Source organism: Passer domesticus, chromosome 15 (assembly GCF_036417665.1).
Source record: "Passer domesticus isolate bPasDom1 chromosome 15, bPasDom1.hap1, whole genome shotgun sequence".
NCBI classification, from domain to species: domain Eukaryota; kingdom Metazoa; phylum Chordata; class Aves; order Passeriformes; family Passeridae; genus Passer; species Passer domesticus.
The window spans coordinates 12,867,662-12,892,338 of NC_087488.1; the positions used below are offsets into that span (position 1 = coordinate 12,867,662).

The following is a 24,677-nucleotide window of genomic DNA, read 5'->3' on the forward strand; positions in this document are numbered from 1 at the left end:
GTGCATAACAGACAACTTGAAAAACACTATAGTAAAGAATTCACAACACTGACATTTAGTAGGAGATTATTTTTTTCAGTTAATCCATTGAAAGAATTAGAAAAGTCTTCCCTCCCTTCCAGACCAAAATGTTTATAAAAGCAAGTCTTAACAAGTCTCTTCCTTATCACTCTTTACAGTTCCCTGAAAGGTGGTTGTGGTCGAGTGGGGTGGGTCTCTTTCACCAGGCAGCACTGACAGAACCAGAGGACAGTTTCCAGCTGCTGTCAAGGGAAATATAGGGTGGATATTAGGAAATATTTTTACAGAAAGGTTGATAAAGTTCTGGAATGGTCTGCCCAGGGAGGCGGTAGAGTCACCATCCCTGGATGTGTCTAAACCAAGACTGGATGTGGCACTGGGTGCCAGGATTTAGTTGAACTGTTAGGAACATGGGCTGGACTCCATGATCTTTAAGGTCTCTTCCAACCTGCTCATTCTGTGAATTCTGTGAACAGCAGAGATGCTGTGTGTCTTGCTCAGCCGTACCTGGTCGAGGAAGTTGCTGTCCTTGGAGAGGCGCCGCAGTTTGCACTCCAGGTTGACGATGCACGCTTCCTTGCGCACCACCTCGATTCGGAGCTCGTCGTTCCTCTCCTCCAGCTCCCGGATCTGCTTCCTGTATTTGTCCTTCTCAATCAGACAGTGCGAGTACTGCGTCTGCGCCTCGTCGCGCGAGCGGAACGCCTGCAGCGGGACACGAAACCTCCCTGGCACCTGGGCAGCACATCCTCCTCCTGCTGCTTTTGTTTGAGAGGTGTTGGCAACGGGGGCTTCAGAAGTGGTACGCAGTCACCCATTAACACAGCAATCAGGACCAGCATGTGCCACAGTAGCACCATTAAAAATTATGATGATGAGGGTGGTTCATTTACAGCTCCCTCTGGGTTGGTGGGAAAATGTCCCAGAGTGCAAATGGGGTGACTTGACACTGATGTAAAGCCTTGCAGGAGCTGCTGTAAAAGATCCTGGTCCTGCCTGCCAGATGCTACACAATATTACACAGGGTAATATTGGGAAACAACCCAATATTACCCTGTGTTTAATTACCATAATGCAAATCCCAACAAGTAATTCTTTAAACTGCTTATTTTATAATGGTATTTTGGGCCCAATTACCTACAATTCCCCAAAGTGACACAGAGCAGATAGAGGCTCTTGCTATTGATATTCCCCTACTTTAACTGTAGGATACCTGGTCCCGCTCCTTTTCCACCTCTTCCAGCTGTATCATCACAGTGTTCATGCGGTGCTTGTACATCTCACAGTCTTTTCCTAGTGTTGAGCACTTTAACTCCAAATCTTCTTTCTCCTCAAGATACTGGAAATGACAAACTGTTAGCCACCACTGGCATTTTGAGCACCAGCCTGGGATATTCCATCTCTCTACCCTTCCATTCCTCACCTTGTCTCTCAAGTCCTCCACATGACGAATCTCCTCTTGGAGATTGAAGATCTTGTTGACCAGCTCATGGCGATCCTCCAGTGCCTCCTTACGGTCGTGTTCCAGAATATCCAAAATGGTTTTGTCTGAATCTGGCAAACCCCTCTTGTCAGCCTGAGGAAAGACATTTTTTTAGAGCCAGACCAGGGAAACAGAAAATAGTTTTGCAGGTAGAGAAGTATCAGAGACAGTAACAAGCAAGAGGAATAGCAAATGAACAAGGTACTGCAATGGGGAAGCAGGAGAAAAGATGGACATTTGTTCATATTTTAAAGCAGTGTCAGAAAAGATGAATAAAATCTGTCTTGCTGTCAGAACAGTCTGATGAAGGAACTGTTTTACTGCTCTATTGTACTGGCTATAATTTGATCCAGTTTGGATGCAGTGACAATTCTTCACTCCAAGCCCTGCATTCAAAACTCTTTTCTATTAATCAGCTCTCACTGAGCACAAAAATCACCCTTTTCCAAAGAGCAGGGCCTAAGAAAATATTCAGGAGAATTTTTAAGGCATGCACAGGCTTTGCAGTGCTCTGCTCAGAGAATATTAAACATGCCTGGAGTACCTTGTACCACTGCTTCATTTTCTACATCATCCAGGAATATAATTTCTTGTAGATTTAAAATGAACAAGATTACCAAAGCAGGTTCTAACATATAATTCCATCCAAAATTAACCATAAATGGAAGATGAAAAAAGCATAAAATGCTAGCAAGGAATATGCATATTTATTTTTGAAATATCTAGACTGAGTTGGAGATTTCAGGGACATTTAGGTTACCCAGTATTTCTAAGCATACCTAAGCATTTCTAAACCAAACTGATTTGAGTTTATTATCTTTCACTTAGGAGAATTTAAATCCTATTTTTAGCTATTTCTGTTTCTTTAAGTGCTGTAATAACATTTTGATTAATATAAGAGACCTACATGGACCAGAACTCCCAGAATCTTCTATTCTACATTCTTTTTCAACCTTTGAATTGAATTTGTGTTAGAACTAAGAGTTGTTTGGCACTGCTAGAGGCTAGAGCCATTTCTGAAAGGCCTTCTACTGATAATTTTAAGTGTCATTTTAAAATGCCACAAGCCTTTTCTAACAAAGTGCTAAGTAATCTCACATATATCCCAATATTTGGCTAAGTTGTTCACAGAGGAGTCCTAAATGTGCTGCACATCAACTGTTTTCCCTACCTGTCCAAACACAGGTTGGTGAAGCTCCCTGTGCAGGTTCTGCAGGGCACCCTGGAGCTTAGTGACCACTCAAGTACAGGAACCTTTATCATCCTCTGCTTCATTAAAACCTTTTGGCAAAGATATGACAACAGCCTAACACAGGGTACCCAGAGCCACTGTCAAAAAGTTCTGTGCTGGCTGTTTAACACAGATTTGTAGTGACAGGCTGGTACAATGTTCAGCAATTAAACACTGTACTCTTGGAAGAGCCAATTTCTCATGTACACTCGATTTTTTTAGAGGACTATTTTTGTAGAACTCCTCCTCACGCATGTGTCTGCTCAGGGAGCACTCCAGGCAGCTGGGAGCTGTACAAGCAGCCTTCTGTCTGTCCAAACTTTGCACTTCTGCTGGTTGCAGTTTTGCAGGCAGAGGTTTCAGCCAACACCTCCTGCACTGTAACTGGAGTATGTGTGAGTTTGGATTTTAAAGGCAAAAATCTGCTTTTATACCTGAATGATGGACTGTAACTCCTGGATTTTAGTCTTCATCATCTCGTTTTCCCGCTGCAGCTCCAGAACCTGTTCCTTTTTGGGTCGGTTTTCAATATCATTTTTCAGCTTCAAGGACTGGTTCCTCTCCAGCTTGCACTCCTCTTCCACCTTGTTCAAGCGATGCTTCAGCTGGTCAATCTAGAGGGAGCAGAGAAAAGGAGAAAGAGGAGAGGAAGCGGATCCTCCCTAGCTCTGACATTTAGTATTCTGACAAAACTCTCACTTCCAGGTGGAAAACATACAGGGGAAAATAGCTTAAACTGTGAATACTAATGAGAGGTTGATAATTGGGTGCTGAATGTCCACAACTTAACTGGTGAAGTCTCAAATACAAACCTGCTACTTGCCAGCTACAACTCATATGGGCTGGACTAAAAAAACCGTGGCACATTCTCAATCCTCCAATAAATAAAGAGATATGAAACAGAATGAACATGGAAGAGGCTGACCACACGTGATTTTTGCACATGGACTAACTGGATCAGGAAAAACAGGAGAAAATTCAGGATATCTTTCTGAATAAATCCCCCCACAGCTGCAGTACTGCTGGATAACTGTACGAAGATATTACTGAGCCTAAAAAAGCTAAAATTAAGTTTTTAGCAAGCAGTTATGTTTTACATTTTATTTTTATTTGCATTCTATTCTGTTAATTCATTATATGCCATTCGTACACCTAACTGCAGTTGGCATTTCTGTACAGTGAGGCCTTCAATCATCTGCATAAGCAAAGCAAATGAGAGCTCCACATCTTTCTGCTGTCAGAGAAGGTCTCAATTTCCCAGATGCCACTGGCACCCTCCATTGCTGCCCAGAGCATTGGCCTCACCTCCAGCTGCAGGTCCCGGCTCCTTATCACAGCCATGCTCTTCTCGTCACTCAGCTGGGCATATCTCATGGCCAGATTGTAGTTCTCATCTTTCACCTTGACCAGCTCATCATTGTAGTTATTCCTCTCCTCCTTCATCTTGTTGTATCTCTCCTGGAAGGTCAGCAGCTCTATCTTGTTCAGCTTTAGCTGCTTTCTCTCATCCTCCAGCTGGCGGGACTTGGCCAGGAGCTCACAGCGCTGCACGTCTTTTGTCTTCACCTGCTGCTGGAGCTTGATGATCTCATTCATTAGGAAATGGGTAAGGCCTTCATGTCCCTCCTCCACTGAAAATGTTTGAACAGCTTCTCAATGTCTGGTAAAGTACCTTATTTAATTTACTTTATTAATAAGGTAGTAAGTAGGATCAGCAGAACAATGTAAGAAAGAAAAGGCCCAGAATATGTACAAAGGTACAGAATTTACACAATTTCACACACAGCTGTATGTCTAACTGGGAACAGCACAAATATTACACAGTACACTGGTATCAGTGTCACAGTATACACACATACAGCTTGTCTGAATAGAAGATGAAGCCTTTACATTTGTCTTGTTTCAGCTGAGCCTGTGGAAATAGCACAACCTTTGTACAATGAATCTGTGCAAGTACAATTAAACTGAATGCTTAAAATGTGCTACACATGTGCAAGTTGTCAGTGTAATTTAGTCCACTGTTCCAATATAGCTTCTCTTGAGAATTCTGGTAATGCCTATCATTCCATTTGAAGCTTCTTTCAGACAGCTGGGATGTCCCTTTGCTTTATACATTACCTACCACATTTTGCTTTGAAGGAGACTGAAAGCATTCTACACCAAGATTAGCTTTTATTTCTACTTCTTGCCTGAAAAAGACCAAGCCAGTCTTTCAGAGAATCCTTACTTCAACAGGCTCTTTTGTGATTGATTCTACTCACCAACAATAGTGGAAAATCTCCGTGTAGGCTCTTTCCCTGTCACCAGTTTGTAGAGTTCAGGGTAGTAAAACTCCAGGCTCTCTAAGAACACCACGTAGCCCCTCTGGCCCTTGGTGTGGAGGATGTCCAGCAGCCGGCCTGGGTACAGACAGCAGAGGTGACACATCAGCCCCACGAGCAGCACGAGCAAATATCACACCCCTGATGTTCCTAAGGTTCATCCCTGCCTTGGCAACTAGCTGTGCAAAATCCAGCTGATTAACTGAGTTCAGCTGAACCCATAAAGTAATGCCAGCAATTCTGTATGTTTGTGCTGTGTTATTCTGAGGGAGTGTGGGAAAATTGGCCTCTGGAACAGAAATTTCAAAGGAGAAGTTGTTCAGTGCAGCCTTTACCAAGTAGGGATGGCAGATCTTCCAGTGACAAATCACAAAGTACTGCAAGACAGCTGAAAAGCTACTCCTGGAATGGCACTGACTGCTGCTTGTGTTAACTGAAATATTAGCCAAGGCTTTGATGGGAATTTGAACTCCACGAGCTCCAGTCTGCATAGTATTGGAAAGAGTCTTTGTTATCAAAATAGCAGCAGAATTCCCCCTGTACTTTAAACCTCCTGTAAATAAGATAAAAGAGTTTCAATCTGATAATCTGTAACTTGATGCAGGCTCTCTCCAGACTTAGTAGAGCAAAGCTATTCAGACAGAGATGCAGATGGAGCCACTGACCAGATAATTACCTGCTCTGTTAATTTTGGAGGGCAGCATGAGTGAGTTGAGCACCTCATCCTCATCCTGCTCGTCGATGACTTTGCACTGCCGTAAGTAGGGGGTCAGTTTGGCTGGGTTGATGTAGCGGCTCAGCATGTGCCGGTTGCACTCCACATTCTCCCACAAAGCCTCCTCCTCATCTTTCAGGGTCTCCAGGCAGTCATCCATCTCTGGCTCTGCTCCTGACCAAGGGACACAAGTGGCAAATGAACTCCAAGCAGGACAGCTGCAATCCCGGTACTTTTTTGTGCTTCCATGTCATATGGGGTGAGCTCAGAACCACTTCTGACTAATGCTGAATTTGCCCAATATTGAAGCTGTTTGAAGTGCAGCCTGTCCACAGCTCGTCTGGGAAATGACAGTTCCCAGAAGTGCTATCTTGAGCGTGTGAACTACTGCTCATCGCTCTCCAGTAATGAATCTGTACTCAGCCAACTCCACCGAGCTCTTTACAAGTCAGAGGATGCCTCTGCTCCAGAGAGTCAACGGCAAAGGGCACGGTGCAAGGCAAGAAGGGAATGAACCTGCAGGGCTCAGAGCAAAGACAAATACTGGCTGCAGGCAATGAAGGCTTTCATCCTCACCTCCTTTGCTCCTCCAAGCTGTTCTGATGTGAACCTGCACAGATGTGATGAGCCAGCACCTGAAGTGGCTGCACACAGGAATGGTTAAGGCAGGTCTGTGTCTGCAGCTGGCTGTGGAGGCACTGAGGGGTGAGTGCAGCTACCTGGGAGCTCAGACCTTGCCTTTCCCTGCAGGAGGGGGCAGGTGACAGCACTGTGTCACTGCAGTCTGAAAATGTTCTTGACTCATGCAAATGTTGTCACACGGTTTCTGAGTGCTTGTGAAGCAATTTCCTGCCAGCTCCTAATTTGTACCCAGCTCATTAGAGAAGGTTACATGGCAGGCTACAATGAGGCAAGAAAACTTGTACTGAAGTTAAAACTAAAGAAACTTTGTAAAAAAAATTTTTCCTTCTTTATTTTGTGATAAATATGAACCTTTCATCTAGTACTGTTTTTGCATTCTAGCTTTCATATGACCTTGTGATCCAGGTGGCACATGGACCATAAGATTTTATTTAAAGTTCAGAGACCCTGGTAGAAGAAGAATATGCAGTTCTTGGATCATATGAGACCAGAGCTCTGTTTTATGAGGCTTTGCTGGTAATCAGTAACTAAAGACCTCAAAAGCAACATGCTGTTTTTCTCAGCTTCCAGCTTTAGGAACTGGGGAGCAGCCTGTGTTACACTGAGCATCCCTGAGCAAAAACAGCTCAAGAACTGCATAGCCAAGGGGTATTAATTCCTCATTTTGAAAACTAAAGCCAAAAGTGCTAATCTGCTAAATAATGTGTTTGCCAGTGTTCTCATATAATGAAATACAGAATATTCCTACAAAAACAATGCATGATCTCTGCTTGATGCTTTCAAAAGCTTTCCCAATTTGTCAAAAATCCTAGTGTGGGTTTCAATATCTCTGTGAGAAAAATGTGGATGGTTTTTCACAATATGGATAAGTTACGGGAGTATTGGCAAGGGCTTTGTTCTTGTGCTATACTACAGCAGAATTTTCTTTGCAGTTTCACATCCTAGGAGCCACTTATTCCATATTTGCTCTGATACTTGCATGGGGATTGCATACTCTGGGGGAGACAGCAGTCCCCAGAGGGCCAGGAACACCAGGGCAGTTCAGTGTGATGCAAGGCTGTAGTTAGGGGAAAAATCTCCCTGATCTTATGAACTTCACACTGGTTGGGTGAAATTCTCACTGATTGCCAGTATTTATTTGTGGTAAAAATGACACTGAAACAACGAGCACAATAAAGGTAAAACAATAGAGAAAAATCTTTACAAAGCAGGTTGTAGTGGGAGGAATGCTAAAGGTGAAAGAGCTTCATCTGAAATCCTCACACATTCTCATGAACCTTACTCTCCACCATTATTCTGGAAGTAACTGTATTTCACTTCAAAGCTGAATATAACAAATGCTACATAATTGGAGAAGCTGGACTTTGGGGAGTAGAAGGCAGTGAAGCAGAAGGTCATACAGTGCCTCAGTCAGCTCACAGCCACAGCATCCACTGCAGCTGAAAAAAGGAAAGTCACAGGCCCTTTAATTTCTGGGAGCGTACCAGGGAGCTCACAGATGGATCTCAGAGTGCAAAAGAAGCACTTGCCTGAATTTCATAAAATGCAAGATATCTTGTAATCTGCTGCGCTGAACCAGAAATTATTGCACACTGTCAGCAGTTCCCTCAGGACATTAGTAAGGGATTTCTCCACTAAATGATTCAAAGGAGAGTTCACTCATCAGCGTAATTCTCAACATGAACATTTTTTTTTTTTACCTGACATTAAAAAAAATCTTTATCAAATAGTCCCTTGTGTATGGGCATAATAGATCCATACTGTTATTTTGGGGACATAATGTTTAATGGGAAACTGATAAGTATATTAGATGAGTGGCTAAGAATTGTAAAAGATTTCTGGCAGCAAACTCCTGCTAAACACAGTCTGTTGTAAGGTTCAAGCCCTGAGAAATGACATTTAGTGGAGTGGTCCTTCACTGCCATGTAGGAATGTCAGACTCTCCCTTTTGCTTCCTTTGGAATTCCTTGGAAAAGCCCTGCTAAGCTCTGTCCCAACTGCCTGTGCTGCCCATCAGCCCCCAGGGATGTGTCCCAGGGATCACTCCTCCCCTCCCTGGAGCTTGAGGTGATGCCTTTGTTGTGAGGCTTTGGCCAGGCTGCTCTGAGAGCACAACCCCCATGGAGCTGTTCCAGAGAAAATAGCAATGATCAGCTGATATTAGTGCAGAACCCCTCCTACTGAGCAAATAATTATTTGATTTAGTATTTAATATAGTGTTGAATAGGAAACAAAATGCTTGCCATTGGTTGAAATTTTGGTGTGCTAGTCAAAAACCCAAATGTAACAACTGAAATTCAGTGGGACACTAATAAAGGTCTTGTATTGCTGGCTTTAATTTTAGAAGTTTTTTAGCCGTACATGCACTTTCTAGGCATTTTATAGCTCTTATTCCCTGCTTCTGTCCTTCCTTCCTATGATGATATTGCAGAAAAGTTGTTTTCACTTATAAAATTAAAAATGACAGATTTAAAATGTTTTCAAATTTGTAATCACTTATTTAATCTGATATTTATTACCATTATCTAATTTGTGATTCCAACACCTCCTGAGCTGTAAACTAACACATCCAGGAGTTGTGATATGTCATAGAAATACTATGGCATCCGTTACAAATCACAGGTGTGAACTCACAGACTTGGACTGACTTCAACAGATATTAAGCAAAAAGAAATCAGAAATCACCACAGCAGTTAAAAAATTACTCTCCTGCTGCTCCTTTCAGTAGTTAGTACACAAAATAGCTTTTAACTGCAGGAAAGCTTAATCCAGTCATAATCTCAGCTAGTTCCATCTATTTCAAAGGTCTCTGTAGATGTAGACAAATAAAAGAGAGAATCCCTTTTTACATTAAAAGGAACACTCAGCTCCCCTTGTCTCCTTTTCTCTCTCAGGGACTATCCTTCTGCTGGCTGTTACACACAAATGAATCGTTCTGGATGTTTGCTGGTTTTTCCGTGGTGTATTTTTCAGCTGAACAAATCACCTTGCAGTTAAAGCTGCTCTCTGTTCTCACTCAGACTCCACACTCTCATATGTCAGTGACACTCTCCACTGATCAAGGGAATAAAGCCTGCAGGCGTCAGACCCAGGGGTTCTATAAAGTGCTCATCATCAGGTCACATCTAAAGCTTCATTTTTGTTTTTTATGCTTTGTTTGATGATGGTGCAGAAATTAACCCTTCAGCTGTTTAATTATTTGCATCCCCGTGCTCTCAAATCCTGCCAGCCTGTCAATACTCAGGAGCTGCCATGTAGCAAATGCAGCTTTCAGCTCAGGTTTCTGATTTCCTGATATTCCCTTTGTGAAATATGAAAAAAGGGTTTTCTCTTCATACTGAGAAGCAGAAGTTTATTTTGGATGAGGTAATCTATTGTTATGTTTTGGATTTCTGTATTTGTCACAGATGTTTGCAGACTGGCAGTATTTAAAAAGAAACCACAGTAAACAAAATGTTTTTCATATTATAAGTTAATAAGAACAGAATTTTATGTTAAATGCTGAGCATGAAAAAATTACATGTAAATCATCATACTTTAAACCAAAAATAAAGATGAAAACAACATTCCAAAATTTTGTATGTAATTTTTCTCAGCATTTTGAGGGTGTTGTTCCACATTCTCTTTTTCTGTACATCTCCAATCTGTGGGGCAATGTCTTTTCTCCCTGCAGTGTGTACAGCACCTCACATGACAAAGTGTAACAACTGGGTGATTTTCTCAAAAGCTGCTTGTGTGGATATGTGCAGATTTGCAATATCAGAGAACCACAAAACCACAAAGGGATTTAGAGCTATTTTTACTTTTAGAGGAAAGTCACAGTTTAAAGTGTGATAAGGAAATTATATTCCTTTGCTTAAGGACAGGAGAGCTCTGTGTGCCCTCCAGGCTTTCTGAAATGCTGAATGCCAGCAGTTTCCAATTATGTTGGCTGCTCTCTGGATGTTCTCTGGTGCTGAAAACCACTTTAAAAAGGTTTAAACATTGATAAAGATGACTAAATTTGCTTACCTATCCTTGCAATTTTTTTCGATACAGATGTCTAAATCCAGACTCCGAAAGGAGACGAGGCAGTGTCTTCATCTGCCTTGAAGAATTTGCACTTTATATCCTTCCTTTCTCCCTCAGTGTCCCCACCTGAAAACAATGCTGGCAAAGGGTATGTTTGTGACATGGTAGGACTTGTTAATTAGTGACTGCAAAGCATAAGGAACCACTGAGATGGAAAGCCCTGAGAAAAATATTTACTATTAGTGCAGTTTTATTACTTCAGACTCTGCAAACCTCAGAACACTTTCTGAAGGCAGCAGCTCTGCTGGCTGGGCTGGGTTGTATTTCTGTTTTGGGTCATAGTATACCACATAAAAAGAACCATTCTGTGTATCTCAGAACCCCTTTATACAAGAGATTCAACCATCATACTTATTTCAACAAAATATAAAAGAAAAAAAAATAGAATAAGAGATACCAAAGTAATAGAAGAGCAAGAAGCTTTAAACACAAAATAGGATTATTTTTGCACAAAAATGTCTTATTCAATTCAACTGAGTCAATCTTCCCATTCCACACAGCCTACAAAAGAAACCCCAAACACCAGCAGCCTGCAGGGAGGTAAAGCTACATCTTCAGTAGCTAACATGAGGAGTACTCCCGCTTTCTGAACAGAAGAGAGGGAGAAGGAAGCAAACCAAACTCCCTAACTGGTTCAGAAAGCTCTGGAAGCATCTTCATCTGGCTTCAGAAGAGAGAAAGGAAATTCCCTTCATTTTTGTAACTATAAGCTCAAAACCCAAGTGAGACAAAAAGAAATGAAGAATTCTATCTTGTTCCTCTCCCTTCTGTACTTCAGTACTTCTGTACTGTGATTCAGTGCTTCTCCCATCTGAAAAAAAAAAGAAACCCAAACAAACCAAGCAATTGAATAAATCAGAGATTTATGTCTAATCATTATTCCTGTCCTAACAGAAGGGGGTCAGAAGAATTAATACTCTTGGAACTCTCTTTAATTATCACTTTCTGTCTTTATTTACTTTCCTAAGGACAGATCCATATAAAATGCCATCTCAGAAAAAAGAAGGGTAACTCATACATAAAGCACAGATCAATTATTGGTGTTGTCAGTCAGGACACCCAACAGTTTGCTTAGAACCACCTAAACCTGAAAAGAACATGTGCAACAAAGACAGACAAATCTTCAATGCTGCAGGACAATATTGCCCAAGAGTTGAACAATGAATGAACTGAATTCCACACTTACTACATTGAGCTTTTGTGTGTTTTGAAATTGCAAATGAAATTCTATACAATTCCTATTGCTTTCTGGAGGAAAACACTATTTACACATTAAGAACATTGTTTTGCCCAATGCAATATTGTTGCAAAGACCCCTATCAGTGCAGCAAGGCTCCTTTGGACCCTGTAATGATTTCTGTTTCAGAAAAGGCTGAGATTGGAGCTTTCCCACCTCACACCCCACCTGCTGGCAGTATCTGCTCTACCTCTTCCTCAAGTCTGGCAGCTTTGGAGCCCCTGAGCTCCCATCACCTGATCTCACAGGAAGGAAATGACTCATTTTGCTCAATGGCCAACTGAGAGCAGGTTGTGCTGCCTCCAACATGCAACAGGCAGCATCCAATCAGCTTTGGTTGTAGCACACACATTATTGATCATAAACAAAGACAGTGGAAAAATCCTCCTCTGCAAATAGCTGAAACAATGTTTTGACAACTGTCAGTTCTCTGTGTGTCACTATTTCCTACAAACAATTAAGCTGCTTCCAGCTCTGGCAGTAATACAGTGTTTAAGCACTACCTGAGAGAGGAGCGAATTCTGGGGGTGGATTAATCTCACCCTTTTGAATTAGGCATGAATTTAGAATTCAGTTCCTCTCTAGTGAATGGAAAATGCTCTGTTGAAAACACTTCATTCCACTATTTTCACTTCCACCTTGGAATGCTCTCCAAAGATTGGTTTCCAGCCACCCCAAATCACTTGGGTTCCCTCTGGGGTCCATGAAGAGAGATTTGTCCACCTGATGCCAATATCTACACTGGTTATTAGATGGGTGTTATTCTGTTTTCACATATTGTTTGAGAATCTGATACTCAGGTTTCAGAAACTGTCATACTGCCTTCATTGAATGCTAATATGTGTAAAAGTAAATGAGAAATGAGAGACCTGAACAATGAGAGATGCAAGGAAAAAAAGTGAAGAGGGGAGAGAAAGATGAGAATCGAGGGTGAAAAATGGTGAGGTTAGGGGAAAAGGAAATATTAAATAGGGAACAGGAAAACAAAAAGAAAGAGAAAGAGGAACTCAACAGAATGAAAGTGAGGAACAAAAGTGAGACAGAGATAAGAATAGGAAAAGCCTAAAGGCAAAGGCAAGGAATGTGGGAATAAATAGGGAAGGACCTGCCACAGATCCTGAAACATTAGGAATCAGTGTTACTTCTGAGCATGCAAATCAAGATAATGGCACAGTAATTAAAATAAATAATTTACCACAGGACTTCAGTGCATCTATTTTAAAGGATTTGCAAAGTAGCAGTGGAGAGTGGAGTGCCTGACATTTAATAAAGGCTTTAATCTACACATGCTCCGTCCTGTTCCGCATGGTGATGAGGAGGGCAGCAGAAATCGCTGTGCTAACGTAGTACAAATATGTTTATATAGCTGCCCTTCTGTTCTGCAGCACCAGATACTGACACAAGCATTTCCTTTCAACCAACGTGTGCTAAAAGCCAAGATCTAAGAAAGAAGCTGCCCAGGCTCATGAGAACGCAGGTCCAACAAACACCTCAGAAGTCATTACTAGGTCCCAGGTTAATTTTTTCTTTAGACTGACTCACTTTGCTTTTTCAATTGATAATGAGATTCTTGCCAGGAGGAGGAGGTGGAGGCACAGCTGGGGGCAAGCCCTGTGTGTTTAGGAGGAGCCTTGAATTAAAAATTCAAGTTGCTCAAAGTTGCAAATGGTTTGATGACAGTAGGTTAGGTCCCAGTAAATGAGTGCTTGAATTACAAAACCCAGCACATTCTTTGGTGCAGAGAGCCAGTGGTTGTGAGGAACCTCCACAGGCTGAGCTACACAGAAACCTGGTAAGGACAAAGGTTCATTAACTGGTACATATGAAACCTGAACAACCCTGGCACAGACAGCCTGATTCTTATCAGTGCTGTTAACATTTCACTTCTATTAATACAAGTCACATCAGGAAGGGAGAAGGAATTGTAACTCTGCCAAACAAAACTCCTACTTGTTCTGTTTCTTGAAAAAATTGTCACTTTCTACAAACTCTTACATTACAGAAGTTTAAAAAAATAACAGAGAGAAGAACACTTTCCATCTAGTCAGATAATGACCCTCTGTAGGTGATGCTCTCATCTCCAGGCAGCCAAAGGATAACACAGAATGCATTCGAGGAGAGGACTGCACTCACTTGAACAATCTCCAAATTCGGAAACAACTGACAGTAAATGTGTAGGACATTCTTAAAGCAGAAAAGGTCACACTCCATTCTTGAATACTGTCAGATAATCTCACTGTAATTCACCATGGCCCAGGAAAGTTTGAAAATAATATTTCATATAGCAGGCTTTATAACATGGTAGGAAAATAAGACATAAACCTACATGGAGAATCATAGAATCATGGAATCTTCTGAGCTGGAAGGGACCCACAAGGGTCAGCCAGTCCAGTTCCTGGCCCTGCACAGACACCCCAACAGTCCCACCCTGTGCACCCCCGGGAGCATTGTCCAAAGCTCCCAGAGCTCTGGCAGCCTTGGGGCCACGGCCATTCCCTGGGGAGCCTGTTCAGTGCCTGATCAACACCTGGGCAAAGAACCTTATCCTGATATTTATGATAACCTCCCTTGACACAGCTCCAGCAGTTAAAGAATCCCACAGCTAGTAAAAACACACAAAACATAAAGAAAGAATAAATAAGAAGCAAACTCTGATAACCCTCCTTTTAAGATCAACCTTGACAAACTGCTCCAAATACATGAAAAACAATCCCCATGCAAACTGTTTACTGTTTCACAAGAGCAGCATGCACTGATTGTGATGAGAATATTATTTAGTTAAATATTTTAAATACTCTGCAAAGGTGCAAGAGCTCCCATCCAGCTCTGAAAAACTTACCCATTTGTGTTTACCTTCTAATTTCCAACAATATATCCTGTTGGATCAAACACTGGCCAATCTCCTAAAGGTGATGACTCCCATGGTTCACACATACATTTTGCTCATTTAATGTAAATGCATAGGTTATGTAGATAGAACAGGGATCAACACCTTATTAGTTTTTGTGACCTATTTGTAACCATTACTTTAAAAAAACTCTAATTTAAAAGAGCAGGCTGGTCTCCTGTAGCTCCTCTGCAGCTGGAACGATGTCATACATACCTTACACAACCAACACCTCACTGGAAAAAGTGAGCTCCACTCCTAGCCACAGTCTGCCACAGTCCTGGGTGCTCTGCTCATTGACCAAATCCTTCCACCTTGCTCAGAGCTGCAGAAACATCTCAGCCAACAGCACTCAACACACACAGAGGACAACTGGATGCCATTTGTTGAGAAAAAGCCCACAATAAATCACAGCAGCCTGGTCTAGGAAGGGCAAGCCCTCACCAGGAATCAGAAGGAGCTTGATATTTTAGTCCTTGTACATGGAAATGATTGTGCTTGTTTTATGAATAGATCTTCCCTGCTTGTGCTTTCTGGTCACGTCCTCTTGCTCTGTGCCCTCTCTCCTTTTTCACCAGTGTTGTGGGACTGTGACATGCAGCTCCGGAAACCTCCACCCACCACCCTCCCTCTCAGACTTACAGCCTATATATAGCAGGCAGAGAGGTGCTGGGGGCTGCCTTACTTCCCTTTTCTTCTGAACAGAGCTTGTGGGTAACTTTCAAAAGTGACACTGCTGCTGAGGGAAGTCTTAGAGGAAGTGTTCTCACAGCCACGGGGAGCTGGGGGCTCTGAATGGAACAGCAAGGGCCTGAGGAGGACCTCAAACAGGTCCTTTATTCCTGCAGAGATCCCAGCTGGGTTTCCTCAGCCATCCCCTGTCACCAAAGGCCTGCAATTAAGAGCAGGAAAGCAATCTCTGCAGAACAGAGAGAATTCGCTCTCCGTCTTGCAGAAGGGCTCCTGTGAGTCACTTCTGTAGCAATCTAAAGGAAAAATGGTCTGTTTGTACATTGTCTGTCCATTATTTCTGTAGTGGTAATGTCTCCGTGACCTTGTCTTGCTGTTTTGGGGAAGAGATAATGCCAAATACTTGGCAATTCTATATTTTCTATGTTCAAAGCACTGCAAGGAGGAATTAAGCATCTTCTGTTGCTCTCTCCATAACTAAGCCCATTGCTCTGATGATAGGGAATAAAATACTGTAAAGCTTTCATGTGGAAAATTTATCCCTGAAGAATTAACTAACCATGGGAAGAGACTAAACTCTGGTCTCATCAGGAAACTCTGGCCGGTTCAGTTCATGGTTAATGCGTATTTTTTTTTTTAAGGACCAAAGAAACAAAGTACTAAAATAGCAATAAGTCTGACTATTTGTCTTCACCTAGTGTGGTTCTTGACCATGAGTCAAAGTAAAAAGAAGTATGAGAATTGTATTGAATTCTCTGCTGACTGTGGAAATAAATATTTGTGAAAATAACAACTGTAAAGTGATGCCAGAATTACATTCCATCTGAGAGCATCCCAGCCTTTAAGGATGGGCAGCTGCTGTTAAAACAACATCTACAAAAACTACTACAAAAGCAAGATTTGCAGGATTATTTGCACCCAAACCCTGATTTTTAGATGTTTAACAGTACAAAGGGTGGTAACCAACTCAAAATCAGGGGAAGTTTGTTTTATTCTTCTAACTTATGCATTGAAGCACAACAATCCCTTAGCACAGGCTGACAGCAAAATCATTTGCAGAATGTGCAGAAAAGGCTTTGTTTTAAATGCAGTGTTGCATTTGTGGCTGAGGTGAGGTTACACACAAGATGAGCACAAGCAAACAGCTCCCACGCGTGAGGATTGATTTCCCCTATTTCTCATTCCTGCTGCAGGGCACAACTCATAATTAGGGTCAGATTTTCTAAGAGCACAGTGGTATTTAGGCATCAAAATAAATGCTCAGATTTTTGCCAGCCTTGCCTCAGAGTGTGGGATAAGGTGGTGTTATGAATCACAGGGCTGCTGAGCTTTAAGCACTTTTAAAATCAGGGCTTCTGCACATACTTAAATTAAAGTTGAATGCTTTCAAAAATCTTCCCACAACTGGAACATTCTTCAAATTCTAGGTGTTGGAAAAATGGGCCTTTAAAGCTTTGTGAGATGCTAATTTTTACATGAATAGAGAATGGCTCCCTATAGCACCTATAAATCTGACTGGCAGCAGTATTTAAGTAGTTCTGGTTCTCTTGTGTTGTATAAACTCTGCAGCAGTGCACATTCCATGGGGAAGAGGGCAGATGCTGTGTGCCAGAGCTTACCTGTGTTAATTCTAAGCAGTGAAATAAATATTTTGCTAGCTAACAGGTGATGACAAACACTGCAGATGCATCAATCTCATCTCAGCATATTGTCTCCAGCCACAACTGAGATTTTAAGAATTAAATGGAACTTTAAGCTTTGAACCCTCTGAAACATAATAAAAGAAGGGTTCTTTCTACATGACTTTCTATGAGGAACCAAAACAAATTTATTTTTCTTATGCTCAAAAGCTAATACAGTGTAGAAACTGTATGAGGTTTTAGATTAGACTCTCCTTTCATCATTAGTTGCTCTATTTATCTTTTTTTTTCAAAGCCGGTGAGTTCAGCCTTGCAGAATCCATGCTGCTGACTCAGCTAACTGAGCCAAAACTCATAAAAATCTATTTAAAAAAGGTCCAATGATTTTATTTTCTAATCGTAAATATGAAATTTAATTAGCATCTCATTGCTAACGAAGTCACCATGGAAGACAAGACTGAAGAATCAGGCACAGGAGTGGAACATCAAGCATAAGACAAAGCAACTGTTATACAGGAGCCAGTTTAACTCCTGCTTTTCTCCACTCTTGTTTCAGATTTTTTAAGAATGATGGGCTGTTCTCACAGGTTTCCTTCACTGACAGCAAGGCTATCCTATCCTCTCTGTGGCAGTAATTACTCCATCATGATACCCCAGCATGTGAAATACCAAATAACAACAGATAAGGTTCACTCTGGATTAGAAAAGGAAGCAAGGCAGAGCAAGTTGGATCTGAATTGAAAATCCTGTTTTGTCATAAGCTACTGGGGTCAGCAAGTGTTTCAAATCCTGTAAAAGCAATAGACTCATCAAATGAGAAAAGAACTCTCATTATTCTCCAGGGTACTGCAAACATCAGAAAGATTAAAGGAATGTTTTTAAATGAAGCATATGGAGAATTTAAAAAGCCTCTTCAAATAGGAATGTGTCCAGCCTTTTCATTACAAGTAATTTTAGATGCTGTGTCCCAGGCTGACATCAGCACTGACATCAGCACTGTTGGGTGGAATTCTGTCAGCTGGGAGCATCCTCTGCCACCTTCCCCCTGAGCTCTTGAGAGGACAGGAGCTCTTGCTCTGGCTTCACCCTCCCAGGTGGGAGTTCCATGAGCGGCTGTCCCTGCAGAGCAGCACAGCCCTGAGCTGAAGGCAGGGACAGGTGCTCTCCTGGTGCCCCACTGGGTGCCTCGGTGAGGGAGCACAGAACACAGAATATCACAGAACAGGAGAGGGGAGCACGTGGGCAAATGCTGTGGGACAGCTCTGCAAGGGCTGGGGAACTGCAGTAACCACAAAGCTGTGTGTGCTTTCTCCCCACACTCACACTGAAATTGTTCACAGCAATCAGTGTGGGAGGAAGTGTTTACAGGACCTTTCCTGAGAGCGACTAATCATTAATAATTCCTGGATTGCTAGAAGAGCTTCAGCAGTAACTCCGTGAGTGGGCAAGCCCCTTGGGTGCTCTCAGTGACAACATTCTCTGGGGTAAAAAGCAGTTTATTAGCTGTGGTCCTGGTTTCTGACATACCTCAGGACAGTTTCATATCACTGTCAGCCACTTGCAATAACCAAGAGCCACACCCAGACTTGTTACCACCAAGACTGACTGGGGTAACACTGCCCATTTGATCAGCAGCGCTGGTGCTGAGGGGAGTGGTGGAGTTGAGGTGAACTGAGCAAGGACCAACAGCTTTCTTCAAACAACAGATGCACAGTCCCTGCTATCTTCAGTGGAGTGGTGATGGAAGTCTCTGTAAATGACACTTATCCCAGTTCAAATTCCTGAAATAACTCTGTTTCTTTCTAGTATTTATGATGCCACTTATTCTAGCAAGAAAAAGAGGGAATTAAACTTTCTCACTCCATAATTAGAGGGTCTGAAAGGGATAATTCTGCTAAAGCATATTTTAAAATAACAAGGCAAGTTTAAAGCAATGGCCATATGCTCCTTTTGGATTCTTATATGCAAACTTCTAGTACTTAGCCAAAAGTGTTGCTGTTCCTTCTCAGGACAGAATGGTCCAGCTGCTGGCTCAGAATCCACAACCACTCACTGGCTTTTCTCTGGAGGAAATAATGATTGCTGGTTTGGGCAGCCGAAGCTGTTCAGTTTCTCTTGGGCTTGTGCAAGGCCAAGTTCAAGGTAAAGCAAATTTCTGGTCTGAGGTTACAGAGTTCACTGCCTCCACGTGAGGGGAGATGAGAGGTGGGCAGAAACCACTCCTAGACACAGAGAGCATTTTGCAGAATGCCAGGATGTGGCATTGCCCAGCCCACAGAAGCTGATGCTCTGAGCTGCCACCCAGCACAGCAACCCCAACAACCCGGATTACTACAGCCAGCTGTGTGTGTGCAGCCTTCTCCACGAGTGAAAAGAACTGGAAGAATATCCCAAATGAAAATCTGACTTTGTTTAGAGAGTTTAGAGCATGCTAAAGCACAATGGCCTGTCTGTTTCCAGGCAGGTTTGTTTTCATTTGCTGAGCTTCGTGCATTGCTTCACCTCCCTCTGTCACAAACTGGAGGTGAGTGATGCTTTCAGCTCTAACATCTGCTGGACAGAGAGGAGTTTGCCAAATACCTTCTCTCACCTGATGGGACTCCCATGCATGGGCTGGGAATCAGAGTCAGAGGGGAGGAGGAAAGGAGATATTAAACAAGACATGTGAGGGGAGTCAGACTGACAGTCGGGCTGAGGGGAGGGAGGGCTTGGGATGTTCTGTGAGGACCAAAGGAGCAGTAACAAAACACTCCCTGCCTTTTCTCATGCTCTTTCCTCACCATATTTGAATGTTCAAATAATCCTGTTCAGTCCCTTTGTGCAGACTCTACTTGAAGTGCTGATGCCATTGGCTATTTAACAGCCAAAATTTCTAAATGCATTCAAGATTTCTAATACTATCCTGCTCAAGTAGCTTTGAATTTCTGCACTATTATCATGTTGCAATGATGCAGTTGCCACGAGTTTACATTTTTCTGCATTGCAGCACATACTACAAGGTATCAGGAGCTTGTCACTGAATCCACAGCCTTCAAAGGGGCATTCAAATTCTGATCACTTCTGCCTCAGACCAAGCATTTTCAGGTTCCTTGCAGGTGGAATATTCTTCCTGATATTGTATTCTCACATAGCTTCTAAGGCCAATCTGGAGCCAGCCCTGCTCTCCCAGGTGTGCAGCCTTGCTGGGCAGTGATTCAGTGAAGGTGCTGCTGTCAATAGTGTTTAATCCAGCAAAACTGCCTGGATGCTGTTCTCAGTATGGATAGGGATGAGTCACAAAAACACCATTCTGCAGTGTAACACTCCATAGGAAAATATTCAAGTATCACTTTTCCTTCAGGCCACAGACTTGCGGATTAAAAAACCCAACAGAGTCAGCCTTTCCAGCCTTCCGGGAAATGTAAAATTCCTTCACTTTTTTTGAACAACTGAAGCAAGAGAAAAACACATTGTTTTAAATCCTAACAACAACAACAAAAAAAGTTTAAACACTTTTTGTTTTATACTACCCTGGTATCTTTCATGGCATAAATTGCTAAAAAAGAGAGAATAAATGACAGAAGGAAATTAAACCTTCTAAAATAAAACTTGCCAGTCTTGGGTCTTTCTGAAAAATATGTAACTGGAAATACAGGAATATGTTACTGGAAGGATGAAGCACACACAAAAGATTCTTAAGGAATTAAATTTTGGGACTTATCCTGACTTCCTGCAACAGGAGCTGTGAAGGAAGACTGGCAGTGTAGGAGCAGGGAAGAATCTCTACCCTAAGCTTGCTTTTTTTCTCTCAGGAAAAAATATCAGCTCAGCAATAGTAAAGAAGTTGGGAAAAATTGATGGAATTTTCTATTTTTAGTCACTGCAAATCATTAGTGAAAAGAGTTTGATGATCTCACTAACTACCTCATTATAAACTACAAAAACCATATGGAATGTAAACTACCTTCACATGGTGCGCAGAGACATGATTTAGTGCTGCACTTGGCAGTGCTGGGTTAACAGTTGGACTCAATGACCTTAAAGGTCTTTTCCAACCTAAATAATTCTGTGATTCAGAAAAAGCCAAGCAATGAAATGCAGGAAGCAGATGCTGGATAGACACTGTGACTTGTTCTTGTAAAAAACATGAAACTGCCATCAGGGAGGAAAGGTTATTTTAAACAAAGACTCCATGCAATGGACCAGTTTGGTCAGTGAGTACTGCAGGTCATTGAGTTGTTAAAAGCCAAAAGCCTTCAAATGATCTTATAAATGTGATAATTTTTCAGTTCATGATCAAAGTTTCAATCACCATTTTCACCGTAGTTTGGAAATGTACTTGGTGTAAAAAGACTTGAAACACCCTTTGGGTGTTTTCCCAGTTTCATCAGGAGTCCAAATCCTCAGAGGGAAATATTTGATAGCTGTCTTTATTAGTGTGTCAAATCTTGGAGGAACTTATTTTTGTGCTCAAATATATTAAATGTATGTAACGACCTATTAAGTACACTCAGACTGATTTCAAGTATAGGCACAGCCAGATTGGAGATGTTTCTACAAGTTTAGAGCTATAAAAATGAAGTGGAAACAATTCTTCAGCTGCTAACGACAACCATATATGTACTGCTACCATACAGCTTCTTCTGCATGCAAATGGAAAAAAAATCCTTATCCCACTTTAAACAGAAACCTTATGCTAGAATTGAGCATCTCAATTACAACCTGAGGAAAAATTTCCAGTAAACACCCAGTGCTCAGAGGGCCAGTGGGAATCCTTTCCTTGGCTACACTGAAGCTGATTCCTCCCCTGAACTCCAAAAACCAAGGCTAACTTGCAAATACCAAGTACCTGTGTGTAAGGCCAAGCTGGCCTCAGGGACCAAAACAAACACATCCCTTAATGCAACACCAAGTTACTTCACACAAAGAAATTCACTGAGGCAACAATTACTACAAATAACATCACACACACAGCTGTATATACATTTATCCTTTTGACAAAACCAGAATGTTACAGCATTTCATTTGACATTTCTGATAGATTTCCAGTGAGATTTGGAAAATTTCTTTCCTCTTTTTGAGCTGCTAAACAGATTTACTGAAGTAGACAGCATTAGAAAGTAATGCCCCATCTAGCCCTGAAGATAAAACAGGTTTTTCAGGACTAATATAGCAGGAATATTCTCCTCACCACATGTTCAGCACTGGGAGCAAACAGTGAACAACATGTTGCCAGTTTTAGGTGCTATTAGTAATGTGTGTTTTCTTTTTGTATATGAAAGCAAAAAGTTCTTGTGGAAGAGGTTTTACAGTGAGTTCTGTGAACTAGAAAAAAGTTTGGTAAGAGGATCCATGTTTACCCCTGAAAGAGTTTTCTACCAAGGTTGTTGACGTAGAAACCAAAAAAGAAAGAAGGATAAATAAGTGAAACCTGCAACTGCCTATTCCAATAAGCACTTTGTCCCTCGTGACCAATGAGTAAAGTGTAAAATTATGAGTTTTGTAAGAATGTATAAAAGCATGCATGCTATAATAAAGAGTTTGAAGCCTTTTGAAAATGGAGTGTGTTGCTCTGTATCGTCTCCATCTCAACTACAACACTTACTCACTGGTAAAATGTTACATGTAGATCACTAAGCTTGGGAGTTCATGGTACTTACAAACTATTACCCTTCCTAGAGCCCAAATGAAGAGAGGTGTTTGAAATCAAAGTTCAGAGGAGGCTCTGCTTAACTCAGTCAGTGTGCAAACCTCAGCCAAGGGAATCCACTGCCCAGAGCTGGGACACTCCGTGACAGGGACTCTGGCAGAGCTGCTGCTCTGTCTAACTGCACTTTAAACAGCCTGGCACTGCATTCTCCTCTTGCCTGAGAGGAGCAGAAGTGAGAGGGTGATATAAGGAGAGAATACAGACTGAAGCAGCAGAGACAACGAAGCTTTTATCACTCATTGGATGTGAGCCACACACACCAATTATATACATTTGACAGCAACCATTATAATTCCAGAGTCCTTGAACAAATCACAAGCAGAAAGGTTACCTTCCTGAAAATGTTCATTGCCATTAAATAAGTGACCCAGACTAGAAGATGAAGGCAGCACTTAAGAAAAAATTTGGGGGAAGGGTACAGATGGAGAATATTATTACATGTAGACCTGTAAAACCCCATCATTTGTTCTGAAAAAGGAATTGCAGATTCACTGCAGATACTGGATTGTAGTGTTCACTGCAGATACTGGATTACAGTGTTCTGCAAGTGCAACTCCTACAGACAGCAGTGGCAAAACAGGCAAGAGACAAAGCATTTTTCTCTCATGTCAGTGGTGAGACTTGACCAAACATGTTGGGGTTTATGGTTTTACCCTTCAGTTTGAAAATCACAAGGCATACTTCCATATTTCTTTTAAAGTTTAGATTGCTGTGGAGGCTACTGCCAAAGAAAGCTGCCACAGGTCAAACTCCACCATCAGTTACACAACTTAATGACCATATCTAAGTGAAAGATTTGTATTTCATGAAAGATGCATTTCGATATCAAAGAGAGAGTTAAGCCATCTGCTAAGAAGTGGGTAGCTAAGGACCCCTATAAATTTCATCCTCTGTGAGCAATCATCCCATATATCTATCAGATGAAAAGTTTTACCAAGTGTACAGAAACCAAGGTCATTTGGTGTATGGCATTCTGGTATCTTCTAGAGAAGGTCCAAATTGACTTTAATTGTAAAAGATACAGGCAGTCAGATGGATCTTCCTTCTCCTCCACATTGAAAGCTTATTAAGAAAGTTTATTTAACTCTTAATTAAGAGTTAAATCTAATTGGAGGTAACTATTTGCATAAGAACAGGGAGTCAAACACATGATTCTGAATTTCTGTTCTGGTGTTGTCTCTCTTGATACAGAGGAGGATAGAAAGTTTCCATGCTCTTTCCTGCTGAAATTTCTCCTCTAACAGAGACATGATTCAAGAAACTGGACACAGACACACACAAAAATAAAATTTCTGTCTCCTGGTCCTCTTGCAAATGTCACAACACACCTTTGAAGATGTCCATTTTTAACTCAAAACAGGCAAACTACATGAAGCAAAAGAAAAAGGAGGGAGGGAGAGAGGGAGAAGAGACATTGTCTCAGTCAGTTTATTTATGGGAGCCTTTACAAAGAGAACCAGTAATAGGGGAAAAAATACTGATGAAACAAAATCCTAAAGTTTTGTAGAATGACTCAAAGGAATACAAATGCTGTTCCCATCACAAGATGAGTTGCAATAGAGTAAGAAAGAGTCATATTAGACCTGAATGTATAAAATGAGCATCTCTTATTTTATTGTTCTAGGCTTGTGGATTTTTTGCAAGATCCAAAAGGCAAAGATATTTTAATGTATCTGTTTCTGTATTCAGAAGAGAATGCTCACAGCTCAAAGGCCACAGTTTTCTAGCTCTGAATCAGAAAGGATATCTTATAATTGCAAACATAAAAATTTAAGCTCCTTTCACTCATAAGGAGATGGACAATTTCAGAGAGCCAGACAGATTGCTAAGAGAATTCTCCCACATAATAATTCCCTTATTAATTCAGCTGAGTTTAATAAGTGAACCTTATTCAGTTCCCAAAAGACCACACCAGAACATCCATAGAAATAAATCTTCAGTCTCAATAGTCCTGCTCAAGAAGGTGAGGCTAAAAAGCTTCATCAAAGAAATGCACTTATTTGTCATATCTGATTCAAAGCATACAAATTTAAGCAAGGAATAATACCAG

The 24,677-nt window shown here is 41.5% G+C and overlaps 1 protein-coding gene across 16 annotated transcripts in view; it reads right to left on the minus strand.

The window, feature by feature from the left end:
- Nucleotides 1-24,677, minus strand: part of CARD11 (caspase recruitment domain family member 11) — a 116,577-nt gene that overhangs the window by 29,799 nt on the left and 62,101 nt on the right. For 14 of the 16 annotated variants that reach the window (XM_064390112.1, XM_064390113.1, XM_064390098.1 and 11 more), the window contains 7 exons: nt 5,733-5,945; nt 4,997-5,134; nt 4,041-4,366; nt 3,170-3,349; nt 1,445-1,597; nt 1,235-1,360; nt 529-726 (listed from right to left, as the gene is read on the minus strand). In XM_064390112.1, the coding sequence (XP_064246182.1) occupies nt 529-726; nt 1,235-1,360; nt 1,445-1,597; nt 3,170-3,349; nt 4,041-4,366; nt 4,997-5,134; nt 5,733-5,931 (1,320 nt within the window). In that variant the 5' untranslated portion in view covers nt 5,932-5,945. Of the gene's footprint in view, nt 1-528; nt 727-1,234; nt 1,361-1,444; nt 1,598-3,169; nt 3,350-4,040; nt 4,367-4,996; nt 5,135-5,732; nt 5,946-10,424; nt 10,563-24,677 lie in introns of all 16 variants that reach the window. The other 2 variants (XM_064390109.1, XM_064390111.1) reach the window with 1 other exon arrangement.